At 45.4% G+C, this 19,550-nt stretch overlaps 1 protein-coding gene across 2 annotated transcripts in view; it reads right to left on the bottom strand.

The window, feature by feature from the left end:
• Positions 1–4,488: 4,488 nt before the first annotated feature.
• Tm9sf4 (transmembrane 9 superfamily member 4) overlaps positions 4,489–19,550 on the bottom strand; it is a 53,476-nt gene continuing 38,414 nt past the window's right edge. For both annotated transcript variants that reach the window (XM_004630796.3, XM_023714810.1), the window contains exons 10-18: positions 17,663–17,795; positions 16,820–16,901; positions 16,648–16,723; positions 14,680–14,763; positions 12,543–12,718; positions 12,021–12,084; positions 10,358–10,477; positions 9,273–9,362; positions 4,489–6,380 (exon numbers count right to left, since the gene is read on the bottom strand). In XM_004630796.3, coding sequence (XP_004630853.1) covers positions 6,231–6,380; positions 9,273–9,362; positions 10,358–10,477; positions 12,021–12,084; positions 12,543–12,718; positions 14,680–14,763; positions 16,648–16,723; positions 16,820–16,901; positions 17,663–17,795 — 975 coding nt within the window. In that variant the 3' untranslated portion in view covers positions 4,489–6,230. The remainder of the gene's footprint in view (positions 6,381–9,272; positions 9,363–10,357; positions 10,478–12,020; positions 12,085–12,542; positions 12,719–14,679; positions 14,764–16,647; positions 16,724–16,819; positions 16,902–17,662; positions 17,796–19,550) is intronic.

Genomic DNA, 19,550 nt, shown 5'->3' with positions numbered 1-19,550 from the left:
CCCAAAAACAAAACAAATGGAAATGAATTAATTCTGAACTTAATTACAATGAAAATACATATACCAGAATTCTTGGGGCATTGCTACAAGACTTAAAAAGAAATCCAAGAACTGGATGCAGTGGCACACACCTGTAATGTGAACAGTTGGGAGGCTGACACGATCCCAGCCCCAAGGTGTAGACCAGTTTGAACTTGGTCTACATAATGAGACCCTATCTTAAAAAAAAAAAAAAAAAATCTAGGGCTGAGGATATAGCTCAGTGGTAGAGTGCTTGTCCTGTATAAGTGAGGCCTTAGGTTTGAGCCTTAGCACGAGAAAAGACATTTCCATCTTTTTTTGCTTTTTGGAACAGGGTCTTGCTAGGTAGCTCAGGCTAGTCTTGAACCCACTATGTAGTCCCCAGGCTGACCTTGAACTTGTCTTAATCCTCCTGCCCCAGCTTCCAAAATGCTAGGATTACAGGTGTGTAATGTCTATCTTGTTACTAGAAAAGAGCAAATTAAAGACATGCTCATCATTTAGCACTGTACTAGAAGTTGCACCGGCACAATTAAGCAGGAAATAGATATCTAGACTAGAAAAGAAGTGAACTTCTTTTTTTTTTTTTTTTTTTTTTTTTGTACCAGGATTGAACTCAGGTCCTCATGTAGGAAGTAAAAATTTTTATTCACATTCAACATGATCCCCTATATAGAAAACATGGAATCTACAAAAAAGCTATTAGAAGCTAAAAGTGAGTCTGGCTAACATATTAGACTATAAGAAAAATGTTAAGAATCAATTGCATTTCTAAGTAATAGCAGTAAAAAATCAGAACTAAATCCATACCATTTATAATAGTACAAAAAATAATGAAATACTTGAGAGTAAGTCCAACAAATCATATGCAAAACTGATGCCATCTGCCTGTCAACTCAGTACTCTGAGAGACTGAGGCAAGAGGATCACAAATTTGAGCCCAGCCTGGTCAATTTAGCAAGGCCCTATCCCAAAATAGAAAGGCTGGGAAGATGGCTGAGTGCAGACCCTGGGTTCAACGCCTGGGCTTAGGGGTAAAATATGAAAAACACAGGCCCTGAAGACGTAAGATACTGCTGAGAGAAAGTAAATGTGACTTAAACAAATGGAGAAGTATAACTTACTCATGGGTTGGGAGACGTGTTGTTAGTAGTTCTTTGAAAAAATTATCTAGAGATCTGACACGATTCCCAACAGAAACTGCAGCAAGTGTTCTGTAGAAATCAACAAGATGATTTAAAGCCTCAGGTGGGAGTATAAAAGGCCTGGAATGGGAAAGCCAACTCTGAAAACAAAGAATGTAGCAGTAATTGAGTTTAAGAATTATTATGTTGTAGTACTATAAACAAGTATTAGCATACAACTAAACAGATTGATAAAACAGAACAGAAATTTCAGAAATAAATGCACTCATGTTGATAACTGATTTTTGTCAAAAGCACAAAGGCAAAATGGAAAAGATAACTAGCCTAGAAAACTCAACAAGACCCTGTCTCAAAATAAAAAAATAACAAAAGGGCTGGGGACACAGCTCAGTGCAAAGTCCCTGGGCTCAGTCCTTAGCACTGCAAACAAAACAACATGGAACAAAACTAAACCACAGCCAGACTTGAGAGAAAACCTTTGCAAAGTATTTGATAAATGACTTGCATGCAGAAAACAAAGAATTCTCAAAACTCAAATCATCCAAGACAGATTTCAACAGATACTTCACTGAACTCAAGAGATGAATGATAAATAAGCACATGAAAAGATGCTCAACGTTGTTACTAGGGAAGTTCAATCACGAGGAGATATGTCTATTCAAATAGCTAAAATTAAAAAAGACTGACCATCCCATGCATCAAGGAGTAAGCCAGGTGTGGTGGCCCCTGCCTATATAATCTCAGCACTTGGGAGGCTGAGGCAGGAGGATTGCTGAGTTTGAGGCCAGTCTCAGCTACATAGTGTGTTCAAGGTCAGCCTGAACTACACAGCAAGAGCCTGTCTAAAAAAAAAAAAAAAAAAAAAAAAAGTTAAAGAAACTGGAACTCTAGCATACTGTGGAAGTGAATATAGGATGATGCAAGCACCTTAGGAAAGAGCTTGACCATTGGGTTAAACGTACACTTAGTTCATGATCCAGCCACATTACTGCTTCTCTTGGTAGTAGTAGCTTTTTTTAACACAGGGTTTCAATTATGCAGTTCAGGCTGGCTTTGAATTCACTACATGGGCCGGGGAGATGGCTCAATAGAGTAAGTGCTTCCCTGGCAAGCGCAAGGGCCTGAGTTCAATCCCCGGGTCTGCCAAAAAAACCAAAAAAACCCTCACGCTTGAACTCACTACCTAAGCGGTTACATAGTTGGCTGGCCTCCAACTCATAGTGATCCTCCTGAGTGCTGGGATTACAAACACATGATACCACATATGGCTGGTAATAGTAACTTTATTGGTAATAGCTAAATTTTTTTTTCCCAGTACCAGGGATCAAACTCAGGACCTTGTGCTTTTTTTTTTTTTTTTCTTCATGGAACCGGGGATTGAACTCAGGCCGTTGCACTTACCAGGGAAGTGCTTATTCCACTGAGCCATCTCCCCGGCCCCTAAGATCTTGTGCTTGCCAGGAAAAAGTCACTTATGCCACTGAGCTATATGCTATAATGGCTAAAATGGAAAGCACCCACGTCCAGGAAAGGATGAGCGGAGAAACAAACCTCACACGTTGGAATACTACTCCTGAATTTAAAAAAAGGAATAGACGAAGTATGCTGAATGAAAGCCAGACCTGAAATGCAAACTAATTTATGATAGAAAGCTGATGAGTGGCTGTTCTGGGATGGCAGCAGAAACTTGGCTGTTCTCTCTATACTAATTGTCGTGATGGTTTCATGAATATGTCAACTTACCAAATTTTGCAGTGTCATTTTACACATAGAGAAATATATATGCAAGTATACCTTCAAAGCGGTAGCCATAGAATAGTGCCTGGAAGGGAAAGTTGGAGTCCACCTGCCCCAGTTAGTTAATCCACCACACCTGTATGGACACTCAACAGGCTACCCCAACTGTCCAAGGGTGCTAAGAATCTGTCTCTAAGGTACATTTTCTGTTATCTCAGCTCTTACAAAGATTCACATGCTCCTGCTGGTTTGAGCCACTAGTGGTATATGTGTGACTGGCACATGGGGTATTCTGTACCATCCAATGGGACTGTCTCCTGCCTAATGGGAGTCACATACATACCGCCAGTGGTTCAGAGCTGCCCCCAAGTGTAATGTGAATTACAGCACCACTGTGAACGTGTGAAGTGGACCAACACATGGAAAGTGGAACAGGGCCTGGAACACAGAGAATACTCCAGATGAGAAAACTAAGGCCGAGCTGGAAGAGGTGAGGTTTAGAGGCAACTGCTGTTTCTGTTTGCTTTAGGTTTTCCACGGGGGACTGCTTTTTGTTTTTGTTGAAACAAGGTCTTGCTGTATAGTTCAGATTGGCCTTGAACTAAGTAGCCTGCCTGGGCTCAGTGAGCCTCCTGCCTCAGCCTCCCAAGTATTGTGATGATGTGTGGCTTAAGGAAGACAGCTCTTTTTTCATCACTCATTCTAGGTAATACTAGTGGGGCTGAAATCCACACTATCTAGTACTCATGGGAATGTACTCTGTACCCCTGGATATAGTGATTGTCACAGATATACAACCAGGGCCAGACTTTTCTTGGTGTTTCCATATTGAATAAACATGCTGAATATACTGAAGTAGAGAAAGAATAGTGAGGCATCATGCATGCCCTCTGCCTCACTCACCGGGAAAAACCACAGCTAAAAATGGCAGAGTTCTGAGAGAAGCACAGTAGAGAATCCTGAGACTATCCTTTTCTTCAGGTCAGACCTAGTCAGACTTTAAGAGAAACCAACAATATTTTTGAGGATCTATGAACCAATTAATTCTGTTTAGGACTTAGGTTAGTTGACTTAAATTTATCTTTTTCTTAGTGCTATATACTAAACTCAAGGTCTTGTGCATGCTAAGACATACTCTACCATGAAGCAACATCCTCAATCACTAAGCCGACATCTCTTGCTGGCCCCTGCCCTTTGCTTCCCCTCCTTCCCTGTCTTGAAGATGGAAGTCCCACCAGTGCTGGAATCTGTTGTTTCAACTGAAAGAGCTACTCATGATAAAAGAGTTTGAACTGAGTTGACCGTAAAATATTGGAGCTGGGATTCAAAACCAGGTTTTACGTCTTCCAAAGCCCACACCTGATTGCCATTTACTGCTGTGGGATCAGAGCAGCCCTGTTTAATTCAGTGTGGCTGGGGGACTGAACAAACAGGAGGCTACGGACTTATACTAGGCAGTGAAGAGCAAGTGCCCAAAACTTAGCTAGAAAACCTGATAGGAGCTTCAAGAGAAACCAACCCAGCACAACCCACACAAGCAAGCCATCAGGCCTTAGACCTTATCCCTGAAAAGTGATTTGAGACATAACAGCACAATGGCATTTTTATTTACAACAGGACCAAAAAAGGCAAACAGGCATTTTTTAAATTAAAAATGACAATGATTTAAAAAGTCAGAAAAATTGACAATGTTTGAAGACTTTGTGGAGTCCATTTCCCCACTCCCCCCCCCCCCAAAAGAATCTCTTATGGGAAAAAAAAAATCGAAGATTTGAATGAACAAGACTCTGATGAGTCTTTTGAGAATACTTCTCTACTGCTTCGGTTTCTTCTTCTCCAACCTGATTCTTGGTAGACGCTGCATGGCACTGCGGAGTCACTATGAGGCAAGAGTCAGAAGCTCTCCAATTTGACTGACAGAACTGGCAGGGGCCCTGGAGCTGGGGCAGTAGGGTGTGTGGGCATTCCTAGCATAACCAGTATCCTGAGATTCATCTCATGGTGGGTCAGAGCAGGGACAAGAGCCTATTATTTAAACCCTAATCCCAGGTGAAGTCTTGTAATTTGAGAGCCAGTATCTGTGACTTACACTGGTTGCCTGTGGCTGGGAAGCAGGGCTTTGCAGAAGAGTGAGGCTGCCACATAAGTCTCCTCCCTCCAGCTTGGGGACACTGGACTTCTTGCCTCTTCCTGGGAAATGGGGAAGGAATGACAAAACTTTTCGCAGTAGTTCTCTGGGTGTCCCAAAAACACTCAGATGGGAGGTGGGGGCATGAGTCTGGCTAAAAGAAAAATGAGCAGAAACACAAGAGGCCAAGGGACATCAGGGAAGAGAATGGCTCTGGCTGGCCACCTCAAGTAGTGGATGTTAGGTCTCTAGGCCTCCTTGTTCTGCCCTGGAAGTGAAGTAGGTTTACCACCAGCTTTTTGGAAAGATGGGCAGCCTCTGAAGAAAGAACTCGGGAGCAGTCCTGAGGAGCAAGGACCCTAGTGGCCTAGCCATCCCTTCCCAGACATAGACAGGTAAATGCTTGGCTCTATAATTTCACGGCTCCAGGTCCAGGATTTCTTGGCACAAGAACAGTTCATTGCAAGTCTCTCCTTTTCCTCTGTGGTGGTCAGCAGACTCTGGCTGCTCTGATGAGGGGTTCCTGCTGTCCTAGAGAACCCGCCCCAGTGCTTCCAGGGACTTTCCTTGTAGCCACCTTGCTCCTGGTGAAAAGATGGCTCACAGGGCTGGCTGGAAGCTCTACCTCGGTGGCCCAGGAGAAAGCTGAGCAAGAGAGAAGTAGGTGTGTGTGGGGGTAGAGGCTGCTTGGCACTGAGAGGGCTGTCCAGGCTAGAATAGCAGTGTCATGGTATCCGTGGCAAGGCTCAGAACCATCCCTGGGGTGCCAGCATCTCCTCTTCTGGTTAGTTGCAGGGTGGCCAACAGCCCTGAGGAACTGAGGTGGAGATGGTGACCAAACCCAGTATCTTGGTGGAGTTATCCATTCTGGATCCATTTGTTTAAGAACTAAGGGAAAAAAAACCCAAACCAAAATAAACCTGAACACAGGTTAGAGTTCCTGCTAAAGGGAACTTTCTTAGCCCTGAAGAAAAAAAACCATAAAAAATTCGGCCCCCACAAAACTGGTATAAGATGAAAAAAATGCAAGATTTTTACAGGCCTTCCCGCCCCCCACGCAGCCCTGGGATCCAGGAACACTGTGCCAGGAGTTATATTCCATATGAGCAGGAGTTATTTTATTTTGTGTGCCTGCAGTTCCCCACGCAGGGAGGCTTCCTGTCCAAAGACGGAGTGGGCCTGGCCACGGTCCACCTCAATCAGTCTATCTTCACAGCAGCATAGATTTTGCGGACAAACATGTAGGCTGCATAGAAGCCAATGGTGCCCGTGAGCAGCCAGAAGGATAGGACCATGAGGGCTGTGTAGCCAAAGTACAGGAGTGAAGGGATGAACTCGACGATGTCCAGCTGGGGCAGCAAGTGAAGAGGGAAGAGAGGGATAGATGTTTAGTACCAGGTGGCTACAGTCCCCACCCCCACCCCATGTAGTGGCAAAACTGCCACTTGTGAGGGAAAGGGGCTCACAGACATGGCGAGGCTTCCCCTGTTTCAAGGCCTGTGGACTGCCTTGGATGCCCATGACCACAGGGCCAGGGCCAGGCCAGAATGCTAGAAGCAGGAATGACCAGAGCGAGACCACTTCCTGGTTTTCCAGTCTCTAGCACTGCATAGTAACACTCCTGGACAGCACAAGGTGCAGTGCGGAGGTGTCCAAAGCTCTGATCTTAAAGACCAGACAGTCACCATCAGCCTGCATTCCTTGTCTGAGAATGCCTGTCACTTTTGTTAACAATCTCATGGTGATACTTATCTTGGAGTGCCTCAGATTCCCTTGTGTTTGGGATTCTTTTGTGATGTGAGGGAGTTGCACTGCTGTGGTGTTTGCTAGGACAAATGGAACTAATTTGCAATTTTGGTACCAAGATGTGCCCAGTGTACCAGGGCCTGAGAGAAGCTTCTTCCCGGGCCTAGGGGCCACCAAGTCCAGGAGCTCAGAAGAAAACAACAGTACTCCAAGAATTCTGGTGTGTGTGTTTTCATTGTAATTACCTTCTAATTTCCATTTGTTTTGTTTTTGGATTTGTGTATGACTGGGGACTTAACCCAGGACCTTGACATTGAGCTATATTCCCATTCCTATTTTTAGTTTTCTATTTTGAGACAGTCTCACTAAGTCACTACTTAAGACTCTCCTAAGCCTAAGGGGTGAAGGTGCTATTTTGAGGCTAAATCCATCTCTCCCACAAAGTCTTGTGGGTACCTAAGCTAGGCTATCAGAGAGCACCATGCTTTGGGCCAGCTACAGTGAGCGAGAGGCATGTAACCTGAGCAAGGCAATGGGGCGCTCCCTGTGACCGACACAAAATGGCACAGAGACACTCTTAATCCTAAACTGTGGCACTGAAAAAGGAGACACTGGGGCTGCCTTCAGCTAGCTGCTTTCTACTTTGTGGCAAGATTCTGCTTGCAGACACAGAGCTAAGGTATGGACACAGAACTCTGGTATTTTTCAGATCCTGGATCGAACTATGCCTGAAGCTAAGATTCCAACTTCTAAAACTGTTCCTTTAATTCAGCTGACAAGTTCCCTTCTGGCTTAAGCCAGTAGGAACTGGGTTTTGGTCACCAGCAAATCACGAGAGTTCTAACTCACATAGAGGACTTATTTGTTGAGGATGATCCCCAGAATAGTACTACATACCTAAGATGCAAGTTATATGGGGGCAGATGGCAAGGAAAACCCTTTGTAATGGCCAGAGCTGTCTGGAAGGAGACTGGGAATGTCGGAAATAAGTATCTTGGGGGCCTGCCCGTTAGCTCAGTTCTTTAAGTGGCTGCTTCAACAAAGCAGTCAGGCTCAGGTTGCTGTGGTTCAATCCCCACAACTCAAGCCAGCCAAACCTGCCCTGAAGGCATTTGGAACAACAACAACAACAACAACAAAAAATCCTTATAGAAATAAGTATCTTTTCTGACACTGGATGTGCTGTAGCAGCATTCAGCAGTTTTTGCTCTCTTTTTTGAAACAGGGTCTCACCGTGCAGTTCAGGCTGACCTTGAACTCACTGCACTCCTCCTGCCTCAGCCTCCAAATGCTTGGATTACAGGTGTGTGCCACCAGGCCCAGCAGCACACTTTTTCTTCAAAGACCACAATATCGTATTTTAGATTTTAGAGGCCTCTGCAACTGCAGTGTGAAAGTAGCCACAGAGGACAGGTAGATGATCACTGGTATGGTCTAATAAAATTTTACTTCAGAGCAGCCTGCTAAATGATCTTGAAAGTTCTAGCCAACATGGTGTTTTGGGGAAAAGGGAAAAGGATTCCTACCTTCACTCAGCAGACCTACAACTCTGGTTTTGCAAATATGGCCTGGTTGCAAGCAGAGGACTATTTGATTTTGGGCTCAAGCAAGCCAAAGTACAATGGGTGAGCTCAAGTCTTCAGTGCTTGCTGTGGAGTGAGGGGCCCACCAGAGCCCCCTGAGCTCCTTTCACAGGCACGTCTGGTTCTGGGTCATACATGAATCTATCAAAACTGCTGGGATCTGTTTGTGCTCTTACTCATGCCATTCCTGAGGGACCATGAGCTGGATGGAACTTACCTAAGTCATGCAAGTCACCTTCTCTTTCCTGTCAGCCTACATGCAGCCCATGTGGCCTCATGTGGCAAGGTGGGAGGCATCAGAGAGACAGGCAAAGCCCTCATTTTGCCAGTCCTCTCGTTCTGCAGGACCACACAGGACTGAGCGGGACAGAGAAGGAAGTCCCTAGAGATAGGAAACCTGGACCTGGGTTCTGGAGGCTGTATTAGCATTTTCTTCTTTGATCTTTATTAACTCCTTTCATCTACTTTTATTGTCCCCCCAATATCTGGAGGTAAATATTGGATTATCTGTGTCAAAGACACATTGCTCTAAAGCACTGCTCTGTGGGTATTTTCAGGGTTTGCACATAAATTCACACTGTTTATACTGAGGTTTGTCTCCTAAACATAGAGAACTCAGACAATCTCGTTTCTTAAAAGATGCCATGTTCGAAGAGTGTTCTTTCCTAGTCTTGATGGGAAAGTTAAAATCCCTTTTTTTTCTTTCGAGACAGGTTCTTGCTATGCAGTTTAGGCTGGCCTCAAACTCACGGTGATCCTCCTGCTTCAGCCTCTTGAGTGCTGAGATTAGAGATGTGTGCTACTACACACAGCTGAGAAAGTCAGATTCTGACATGGGGTTGTTCCCTAAAGCATTCTCCTCTCCACTATCCTGCGTTAAGAGGGCTGAGGGGCCTTTCAGGAGGGTGGTACCTTGTTAACAAAATAAAAGATGGCATAGACCAGGACGTAGAATGCAGATCCCCCAGAAACCAGAAAATTCCTCCACCACCAGCGGTAATCCTGAGGAAGAAACAGAGGGAGAGTTACTGCTGTCTCCAGGACCTCTTTCAGTCAAATTACACAGATGCCTGAGGAACTCAAGACTCTGGGTAAGAAGAGTAACGTTTGAGTGGTGAAAAGCAGTGACCCAGTGGGTACTGAGCTACATTCTCTGCCTTTTAAATTCTAAGATATGGACTTGCTAAGTTGCCTGAGCTGCCCTTAAATTAATTAATTAATTAATTAATTAATTAATTTTGCAGTACCGGGGATTGAACTCAGGACGTTGTGCTTGCCAGGCAAGCACTTATTCTACTGAGGTATCTCCCCAGCCCTGCCCGTAAATTTATAATCGTCTCTCTTCAGCCTCCCACATGTACACAATCATGCCTGAAAAAATCTTTTTAATTTTTGGTGATACTAAGGATTAAACCTATAGCATCTTACATGTTGCACTCTATCACTGAGCTACATCTCCAGACCCCAAAATTATCAAGTAGTGACCAAATGCTTACCATGTGCTAGGAACCACTTTCAGGACTACATCTGTAGCAGCCTCCAGCTTAGGTCTGTTACTATCCCTGTCATGCTGAGGAGCAGTGCATGGCACAGAGACCGAGCAACTTGCTGAAGATCCAGAGCCACCAGTAGAGGATCCAGATTCAGGATGGCTTACCTGCTCTCAGGAGCTAACCTCCCAAAGGATAGCAGGTCACCACCAATTTGTACCAGGCTGTTGGAGAAACTACCACTAGAGTGGGTCAACAAGCCCACAGTCCTGCATCAAGCTGTGGTGACTACCCCACACAATCATGCAATGAAGATGGTACAGTATCATTAACTGCAATACACACCTGAGAAATGGGAGGCTTGGGAAGGAAGCAACTCACTGGCCCAAGACAGCCTGAGTTAGGGACCACCTGGGAAACCCGGACCTTGCCTCTGTACAGCTTCACTGACCTGCTCAATGCTGGGACCAGCCCTTCCCCTCTCACTTCCTGGCCCATTCCCATTACCTCTGCACACAGCTGGAAGTACACCATGACAATGCTGATTTGTGAACAGGACACCACCAGGATGATGAAAACAAGGAACAGGAAGCCAAAGAGGTAATAGAACTGATTCTCCCAGATTGCCTGTGGACATACCAGAGCACACCTTCAGCTGGCCTGCCTCTATTCAACTGTCCCTTCCCCCACATACCGTCTGTCACCAGAGCAGGAATGATGATACCATCTGGGCCTGTGGGCCTGGAGTGTGGCTCTGACTGGAGCAGGGGGTGAGTGATGGAGTTCTCAGGGAGTGGGCCCTAGTCTGAAGGTAGCAGCATGTAGGAAACAATCAAAATACAGAGCAGCTACCACTATTCAGGAGTGGCATACCACATGGCAGATGCTGTGCTACACTTATCTCCAAATAGGAGCCTACACATGCAAGGCCTTCTATAGCTGAGGTGGTCAAGTCTAAGATAGGAAATAACTGGCCCAGGTGCACATAGATGGGATAGAAGGGGTCTCCCTGAGAAATGCACAGGGGTCAAAAGGTAGCCCTGTGTGTGTAGGGTCCCAGTAGGGAAGGACTGGGTCACAACTCTGTAGTAGTAGATACCTGGCCAGCACTGCTTGAGGCATGACACCTTCTGTGCAGGACATGGGACTACCTCACCAGACTTATGGGGCTCTGAGGAGTCCTCTGCCAACTTCATCTTGGCACTCCTAGGTAGGAGTAATGACTGCACAGCAGCAGCATTTCCTGAATGCTAAGGCATTTTGGACCACCAAGATCCAGACACTGGAAAGCATTCTCCTTGCTTGTCTTAAATTTTGGGTGATGTCAACAGGTAAAAGATGGGAAGGGATTTGGGTGTGGTGGTACATGCCTGTAATCCCAGTACTGAGGAGGCTGAGGCAGGAGAATTGCCAAGAGATTGAGACCAGTCTGGACTATATAGTATATTAAAAGCCAGTCTAAAGGGAAAGGACTCAGAGAGAAATATAGCAAGGACCTTCAGACCTTCAAAAGGCACCTGCAGACACACTGCTATGAGGACCTTACCAGGTCCTGATGCCCAGTATAGGGCAATGCAAGTGGCAGGGGGCCTTTTGGGCTCTAGGGAAGCAGCAGCCACATGTGCAACAGGGCCACTGTGGTGGAGACAGTTGTGCAACACATTCACATGGAGGTGAATAATCTGTAGCATTCCTGAAGGAAATTTCTTGTTCTGAGCCCCAGGCACCTGACCCTATATATGTGGCCTATGTCCTTCACCTTTCAAAGTTGTCCTGGCAGCTAAGTTTGCTCCCTAATTTCAGGGTGCAAAATGGGCATGGGAGAGGTTAAACAGGACAGGGATTCAATTCCCAGCACCACCCCCAGGGGGGTGCTGAGACAGCAACTGAGACTGGGCAATTGAGACTGGGGGTGGTGGCATGTGCCTGAAATCCCAGCTCTTGGGAGGCTGTAGACAGGCAGATCACTATAAGTCTGATCTAGTAGTGAGACCCTGAATACCCTGTAGACCCTTCCCTAAAATACCAAAAAAAAAAAAAAAAAAAAAGAGGCTAAATAGCATGCCTATAATCTCACAGGTAGTTAAGAAGCAGTGTGCCTAGTGAGGGGGAAAGAGACCAGGCTGCAGGTGCGGCTGCATTGTGTGGGTGGGGAGACAGCAGTACTCACACTGAAGATGAAGAACAGCTCGATGAACATGGCGCCGAAGGGCAGGATCCCAGCCATAAGAATGCTGCAGCAGAGCACCATGGTCAACACTGGCCATCGGAAAACCTAAGCTTCCCTGCTCCCACAGTGACATGGAGAGATAGTGCTTGTACAGGGAGGGGACAAGTCATCTCTGTGCTGCTGAGTAACAATACCCTCTTGAGAGGCAGGCAGGATGGGTACCTATTCTCCAGTTTGTAGGTGGGAAACAGGTTCAAGTGATTGTCTTAAACTGTCCCACAACCTGTATCTTCCCTTCCCCTATCCTGGATCGCAGGCTGGCAACAAGTCTGCTGCATCCCTGTCCTCTGTCATGGAGAGACTGGCCTTCATCTGGTCTGCTAATGTGGCTGCAGCTGCTACACTGGTTCCAGCTCCTAAGGAGAGTACCCTCTTCCATGGTCTCCTAAGCTGTAGCTCAGGGGAGTGCTGGCCCCACAAACTTCAAAAGCCCCATGCTCTTGACTCTGCCAGAAGACTCACCCCACAAATCGGTTCATGTACCACCGTTGTTCAGGGATCTGCCGGGGAATCTGGTTGGTACGAACGGGGTTGTCGTATGGCTGCTTGCGGAAGCCGAAGTAGTAGCCCAAGTAGACAAGGGGCAGGGAGATCCCAAACCACATGCAGAGCAGAGCAACCATGGTAGGAAAAGGCACCTACAAACACACTGTTATGAGCACCTCACCAGGCTCTGATTCCAAGGATAGGGCTGTACAAGGGGTAGAGGCCTTCTGGGCTTCAGGGAAGCAGTAATCATAGGTGCAATGGGGCCACCATGGCAGAAAAAGTCCTGCCTTCCAACCCTGGGGTCCTGGCTAGAATCTCCTGAAAGGAAAGGCCAAGAATTTCCTGGAAGGAAAGCAGGATGCAAGTGGTGAGGAGGACTGGGCTCCCAGGGTGGGAGGAATCATGGCATGCTGGGAGCCCATCATCCAGAGAGGAAGTAGAGAAGAAAGAGGGAAGGGTCTGAAAATCCTAAGGGGGCATGAAAGGGCCAGAATGAAAGAAAATGACATTAAATCATCCATTAAGTGAAGAGAAAAAAGGAAAAAAAGTGCTTGAAGCAATCCTAATTTGGTTAAAATAGAACAGCACCATTTTTGTTGAGGTGCAAAAACTAGGTTTAATACTGTATGTAAAAACAACTTCATTTTATTTTTTGTTATTTATTTTAATATAGGGTCTCCCTTGTAGTTCAGGTTGGTCTTGAACTCACTATGTAGCCCAGGCTGCCTCTGAACTTGTGGCTGCTTTGATTCTCCTGCCTCAGCTTCCTGAGTGCTGGGATTACAGATGTGTGCGACTATGCCTTGCTCAGAAGAACTACACACAGGAACACTGTATGTGTGAGTACCAGGAAAGGCCTATCCCAAAAGTTAACATTATGAAGGAGAGAACTGAGTTTCCATTTTATCTTCTTTTGTATGGTTATGAATTTTATAAGAACCATATAAAATGGGCATGGTGGTGCAGGCCTGTAATTCCAGCACTGCGGAAAGCTGAGGTAGAAGGACAGCAAATCTGAGCCCAGTCAGGGCTAGTAAGACTCTGTTTCAAAGTTAAAAAAAAAAAGAAAAGAAAAAGAAAAGTGGGAGAGCCTGCTGAAGGCTCAGTGTCAATCTCTGGTTCCACAAAATAAATAAATAAATAAATAAACAAACAAACAAATGGAATCATACAAAAAGGAAGATATTTTAACATTGTAAAGTGTTTAGAACGCTTTTTTTTTTTTTTTTTTTTTTTTTTACAAAGTAAGTACCATGCAAATGTTAGGGTTTTTGATAAATTACTAATTTCATTTTAAGTAAATCTATGTGGAAACAAGACTGAAAGATCAACAAAATATCTCTAGGTGGTTAAATTACAGGTTATTTTTAACTTCTTTTACTTTCTCTGTACTTTCCGAAATTTCTACAAATGTGTGGCTGGTAACCAGTAGGAAAATGATGGAAAGCAGGGACATAGCTATAAACAAAGAGGAAGTGAGAGTTCAGGCAAGACCCTGCTTCTGGAGGGCGGCCTGGCAGCCCCTGGAGAAGCTAGCCCTCTGCAGCCAGGACTTGGAGCCTCATCTAGGGAGGTGAAGGCATCTGCAGACAGGGCACACATGGCTGTCCCACCGCTTTAACTCTGCTAACTGACCGAGGCCCTCATTTCCCCTTCTCTACAAACTAGTTCAAAATCCTGCTCACTGAGTCCTGGACAGCTGCTAGACTGGGGCTGGTAGAATCCCCACTCAAGGATCAGACCACTTGGCCCTCCCCATCCTCTGCCTTTACCCACAGGGGCAGATGCTGAGGCGTGGGACTCAAGAGTCCTGTTTGGGATACAAACCTAATTAACACATCCATACCATGCAGCTCTCCTTTGCTGAGACAAAGAAAAACTTCCCTTTAGGGAAGTGAGCTTTGGCCAGCTGTCTTCAAGCTCATATACAGGCCAGGGCCAGGACATGGGCCATGCTGGGGAAACCCCAACCAGTCCTCAGTCTCTTGGGCTGAGAACAGAATTCTGGGGACTCAGAAAGGGGAAGGAAACAACAGGAAGTGGCCCTAGGGAGTGAAGCAGTGAGTATCACAGTCCCCTTACTGGGCAGGGGCAGGGAGAAGACACTTACCGCTCCAGACGAGTGCTTTCCCCAGATAAAGCAATTCAGTATGAAGCAGATGCCAAAAACCACACCAGGGTATAGTGTTGCTGTCTGGGAACAAGAGGGGCCAAGCTGGGAGCTGTATCCAGGAAATTTCCTGCATTAATTCTTCCTTATCCTTCAGGCAAACTCAGCTCAACAACCATCTTTTCTGGAGCATTCACTGGTCCAGTCTAGGTAGGGCTCCAGGCTATGCCTCTCAGATCTGAAATTGCACCTTTCTTGCTTCCATCCCTGTGTGCAATTATAGTTGTTCCCAGCTTATGAAGCTTCCACTGATCATTGATTTCTGATGGTGTGAAAGTGATATAAATTCAATAGAAACTGTACTATATTTGGTTAGGAATATTAGATGCATCTTCAGCTCAGGATATTGCCAATTTTTCATGGGGGCACTGATTATATATATATGCCTCCATGCCCAGTCTCAATCTTCATCTCAGTGTACTCTGGGGGCGGGGCTGGCACTGCATGTTGGGGATCTGAAACCAGCTGCTGTGCTCTGCCTAAGCAGGCGCTATCTGTCTGGCCTGGTGTTTTTTGTTTGATTTGTTTTTTGAGGTTAGGTCTCACTGTGTAGTTCAGCTTAGCCTTGAACTCACTATGTAGCCCAGGCTGACCTTGAAGTTGAGGTGATCCTCCTGCCTCAGCCTCCTCAGTGCTGGGATTATAGGCATGTACTGCCACACCAGGATCATCCTTCCTTCTAAAGACAGACACTGAGGCCATATACATTATGACCTCTTGTCCCCCATCTTTATACAGTTTGCCAAGGGTGGAGCAGAGGTTCAACTGAGTTACGACTTGAGAACTCACCTGCAGACCTACTGTGGTACATTCTAGTCTGTCAGAATCCCTTGGGCTGGTGTCCAAGCACAGCTAACTACCACTCCAAGATTTACACTTGAGCCTCCTTTTCATGTACTGCCCATGATCACTAGGGCCCTCTTCAACCTGGTGCCCACTCTCTGCTGCCACGTTCACCTGTCTCACTGCATCTGTCACCCAACAGAGGGTCACTGTTCTAGCATTTTCCTGTCACTGGGCATTTATCAGGTATCTGCTTCCTGATACTAAAGTTTTACCAGGCCTTACACTCAGTCTCTTTCTATCCATGAACCCCAGAGATGTAGATGTAACTCTCCTCATTAGAAAGATAGGAAAACTGAGGCTCAGAGGGCTATTTATGACTATCAGACCAAGCAGAAATAGAGCTAGGACTAGCATCTGGGCAGCCAGGACGAGGATCTGAGACTCTTCTGCTGACTGCTTCCCTCCTTCTGAACTTCCTTCTTCAAGAACCTGCTCAAACATCACTTTCTCCTTTTCTTTGTGTACTCATTTTGCTATGTAGCAGGGAATTCCTCATCTGCCTTGCTGGTTCATGTATAGTGTTAGATACCAGGAATATGAATAGGAAAAACACTCTGCAGGAAGAAGGGGCTCAGGGGTCGCTGGGCAGTGAGGTGGCCCAAGGATTCCATTTCCATGGTCTTTTCTGGTGCCAAGATCTTTCCTTACTCTCAGCAGGGGAGTGGGAAGGGCAGAAGCCATGCTCACTGGACAGCAACAGTGGCACCAAGTCTGGTAACAGGCTGGTAACATAGGCAGGCCATTCACTATCCTGTTGGAAAGGGGATTTTCCTGTAGCCTTGTTGATCAACCTTGCTCTTCTGCCATTTCTTGAATCCTCTATTACATCTCTTGCCTTAGTCGTCCAAACTCAAACCTCTCTCTCACTTTATAGATGGTCCAACTAAGGCCTAGAGAGGTCCTGATGCTTAGAATGCTGACACCTGCATGCAAAGCCTTCCTGTTCTATCACGTCACTACTTAGTCTCCAGCCTGAAAACCCCACAGGGCCTGTCTACACTCCTGGGAAGCCTGGTAAGCTTTTCAGATTCACTGAATACTGGGAAGGGGTTTAGCACTTACACAGAAGGCTCCTTTCTTCCATCGATGGCCTTTAAGAGTGCGGTACAGTCGGCCAGCAGAAAATCCACCAAATACCCTGTGGGAACAGGGCAGGAGTCCACATCATGGGGGCCCATTAGCGGCATGAAGGAGGCACGTGCCAGCCTCTGGGGGCCCACTCTCATATACCTACCCCATGAACATGAAGAGAAAGCAGGCTGTGGTCATGAGAGCTCCCCGACTGGAGGGCGACAGCATCCCAAGCATGGCCACAACTGTGGGGGTAGGAAGGCAGTCAGGCTGGGTGGTCACCAGGTCCCCAGGCCTCAAGGGCTAGAAGAGGCTCCCTTCTCCTGTGCCTTCTCAACAACATGGTCTCGTTCCCTCTACAGGAAAAGACTGGGTCTGAAGGGATCAGAGGGGTATGACAGCTGCTGGGCCTGGACTGGGTGAATCTTAATTGCAGGTTTCAATAGACAGGGCAATGAATATGCCTTCTCAATTCTGCAAAGTGGAGATTAGTTTCTCTTTTTTTCAGACAAGGAAACAGGTTCAGAAAGGTTAAGTCACTTGCCTAAGGTCATAAATCTTGGAGGCATGAGGTTAAGATATAAGTTTAGGCAGACTGACTGTACAGCTGTAACTACTATAAATTAGTGTTATCTGTTAAACAAAAAAGACCAAGTCTAGTCTAAACCTGGTACTGACTTTGGGTCAATCATTTAATCTGACTACAAAAGGTAGCCAACCTCACAGCGCTGTGTGGTCTCATGGAGAAGGTAGACATGGTGGGCTCTGCACACGGAGTACAGAAGCTGCATGGAGGATCAGCATTCCTAGGGTCTAGGGCTACTGCTGGGATAGACTGCTGTTTGGCAGCAGAGAAGCTGACACATCCGCTTGGCGCCAAGTGTTTCCCTTCTCTTGGGAGAGAAGTGCATCCTCTTCTCTTGAGGTACACAGAGAGCTAGCCATGTGTCAGGATCAGGTGGGCCATCCTCCTCTAGGCCCTACACCAGGTAACCAGGCCACTCACAGATGACGATGAGTATCATACAGAAGAGCTGAATGCCTGAGCCCAGCAGGGAGCTGAGGATCATTGGGTACTGGGGTGGCCTGAAGACATCACCGTGCACCAGCTTCCACCCAGATTCCTCCATAGTGTCTTCCTGCAGCAAAGGGTCAAGAGAGTGAGGCAGATTCATAAGGATGGGGACAGCTCCTTCAGGGACCACCCACAAGGGTTCAGGTCATCTGACCCAGGCTGAGAGTCCCTCAGGTACCACCTATCTCTGCTTGAAATAGGAGTATCACATGGGGAAAGGAAGCCAGAAACACACTTGTAGCTATGTAAAAAGAAAATCTCCCCAAATCCTAGTGGGAGGAAAAATGCGAACAAATCAATGTTGACTTAGTAGTTCTTGGGTGGTGAGAGAAGCCATTTATTTTCTGATCATAAAATAAATATATATTTGTTGGCATATGTCATGAATTTTAAATGAATAAAAATGTTTCACGTAGAAAAATTTAAAAATAAAAATGAAAAAAAATTAGCTTTACTTAAGTAATGTTTATTCACTAACATAAAATAAAGAGGTCACTATTTTATTTCCTTTACTCCTTAGGTATGTTTATGTGCCTATGTATATTTTAAATAATAAAATCTGGATCATAGAAATTTTCAAGGGCCAGGGAGATGGCTCAGTAGAATAAGTGCTTCCCTGGCAAGAGCAAGGGCCTGAGTTCAATCCCGGGTTCTGCCAAAATATAAATAAAAAATAAATGTTCAGTGAAATTTTCAGACGATGTTTGTGAACATTTCCTCACATCAATAAATACTCTTTGAAATTTTACTTCAAAGGGGTTGGGGAGATAGCTCAGTAGAATAAGCGCTTTCCTGGCAAGCACAAGGGCCTGAGTTCAATCTCTGGTTCCACAAAAAAGAAAAAAAAGAAAAAGCAATTTTATTTCAAAGCCGTGATAAATATTTCTAAGACCCAGTTTTTGGATTTCTGATTGTTTGCTCAGGAAAATCCTAGAAATATTGCTGTGTCAAAGCAAGTTGCCTACTTCATACTCCTTGAAATGTATTCCCAACTGCTTTTCACAAAACTATTTAACTTTCCATGGGGGGATTTAGGAAAGTGTGTGTCTCATGTTAACTTTGCCCACAATTAGTACTATTAAAAAAATGTGATATTTAATAGTTCAAATGACTGCATTTTAGTTATTCCTGAGGTAAAAACATGCATGCGTCTCAGATGCACTCTGGTCACATGTAGTTCCTTACTGTAAATTTCTGATTCGACCTGGCTACAGTGTAATCCCAGCACTCTGGAGGCTGAAGTAGGGGGACTGCCACAAGTGTCCGACTGGCTATATAATGAATTCAACACTAGCCTGGACTACATAGTGACACTCTGCCTGAAAAAATAAATACTTAAAAAAAATTTTCCCCGTTTATCATTACATTAGTAATTTTAGGTTTCTGGTTGTTTAAAATAAATTTTATACAAATTATTTGACTGTATCAGTTTAAGCTTGTTACAAATATTGTTTGCTACTTCATTTTTCTGTTTTATTATAAATCTGACATGTCATATTAAGTTTTCTGATACAGGGTCAGACTTGCAGTGATCCTCCTACCTCTGCCTACCTAGTGCTGGGATTATAGGCATACACCACCACGCCAGTTGTCGGGGTTTGCAAAGTGTGCCCAGGGTTCCAGGGCCAGCATGGCATGTGGTACCAGGGATCAAATTTGGGACCTTGCACTTTCCAGGCAGGTGCTTATGCCACCAAGCAATTTCCCTAGCCCCACATTAAGTTTTATTTTTTTTTCCTGCAACTTCTATTGCATTTGTACTTGAGACCAGAAACCCCATCTCTATCACTCTGGGTGATTAAAGTTTTTTTTTTTTTTT

Source organism: Octodon degus, unplaced genomic scaffold (genome assembly GCF_000260255.1).
Source record: "Octodon degus isolate 3935 unplaced genomic scaffold, OctDeg1.0 scaffold00037, whole genome shotgun sequence".
In the NCBI taxonomy this organism is placed as follows: Eukaryota; Metazoa; Chordata; class Mammalia; order Rodentia; family Octodontidae; genus Octodon; species Octodon degus.
The sequence above is the reverse complement of the archived record's forward strand: the minus strand, read 5'-3'. Positions and strand labels throughout refer to the sequence as shown.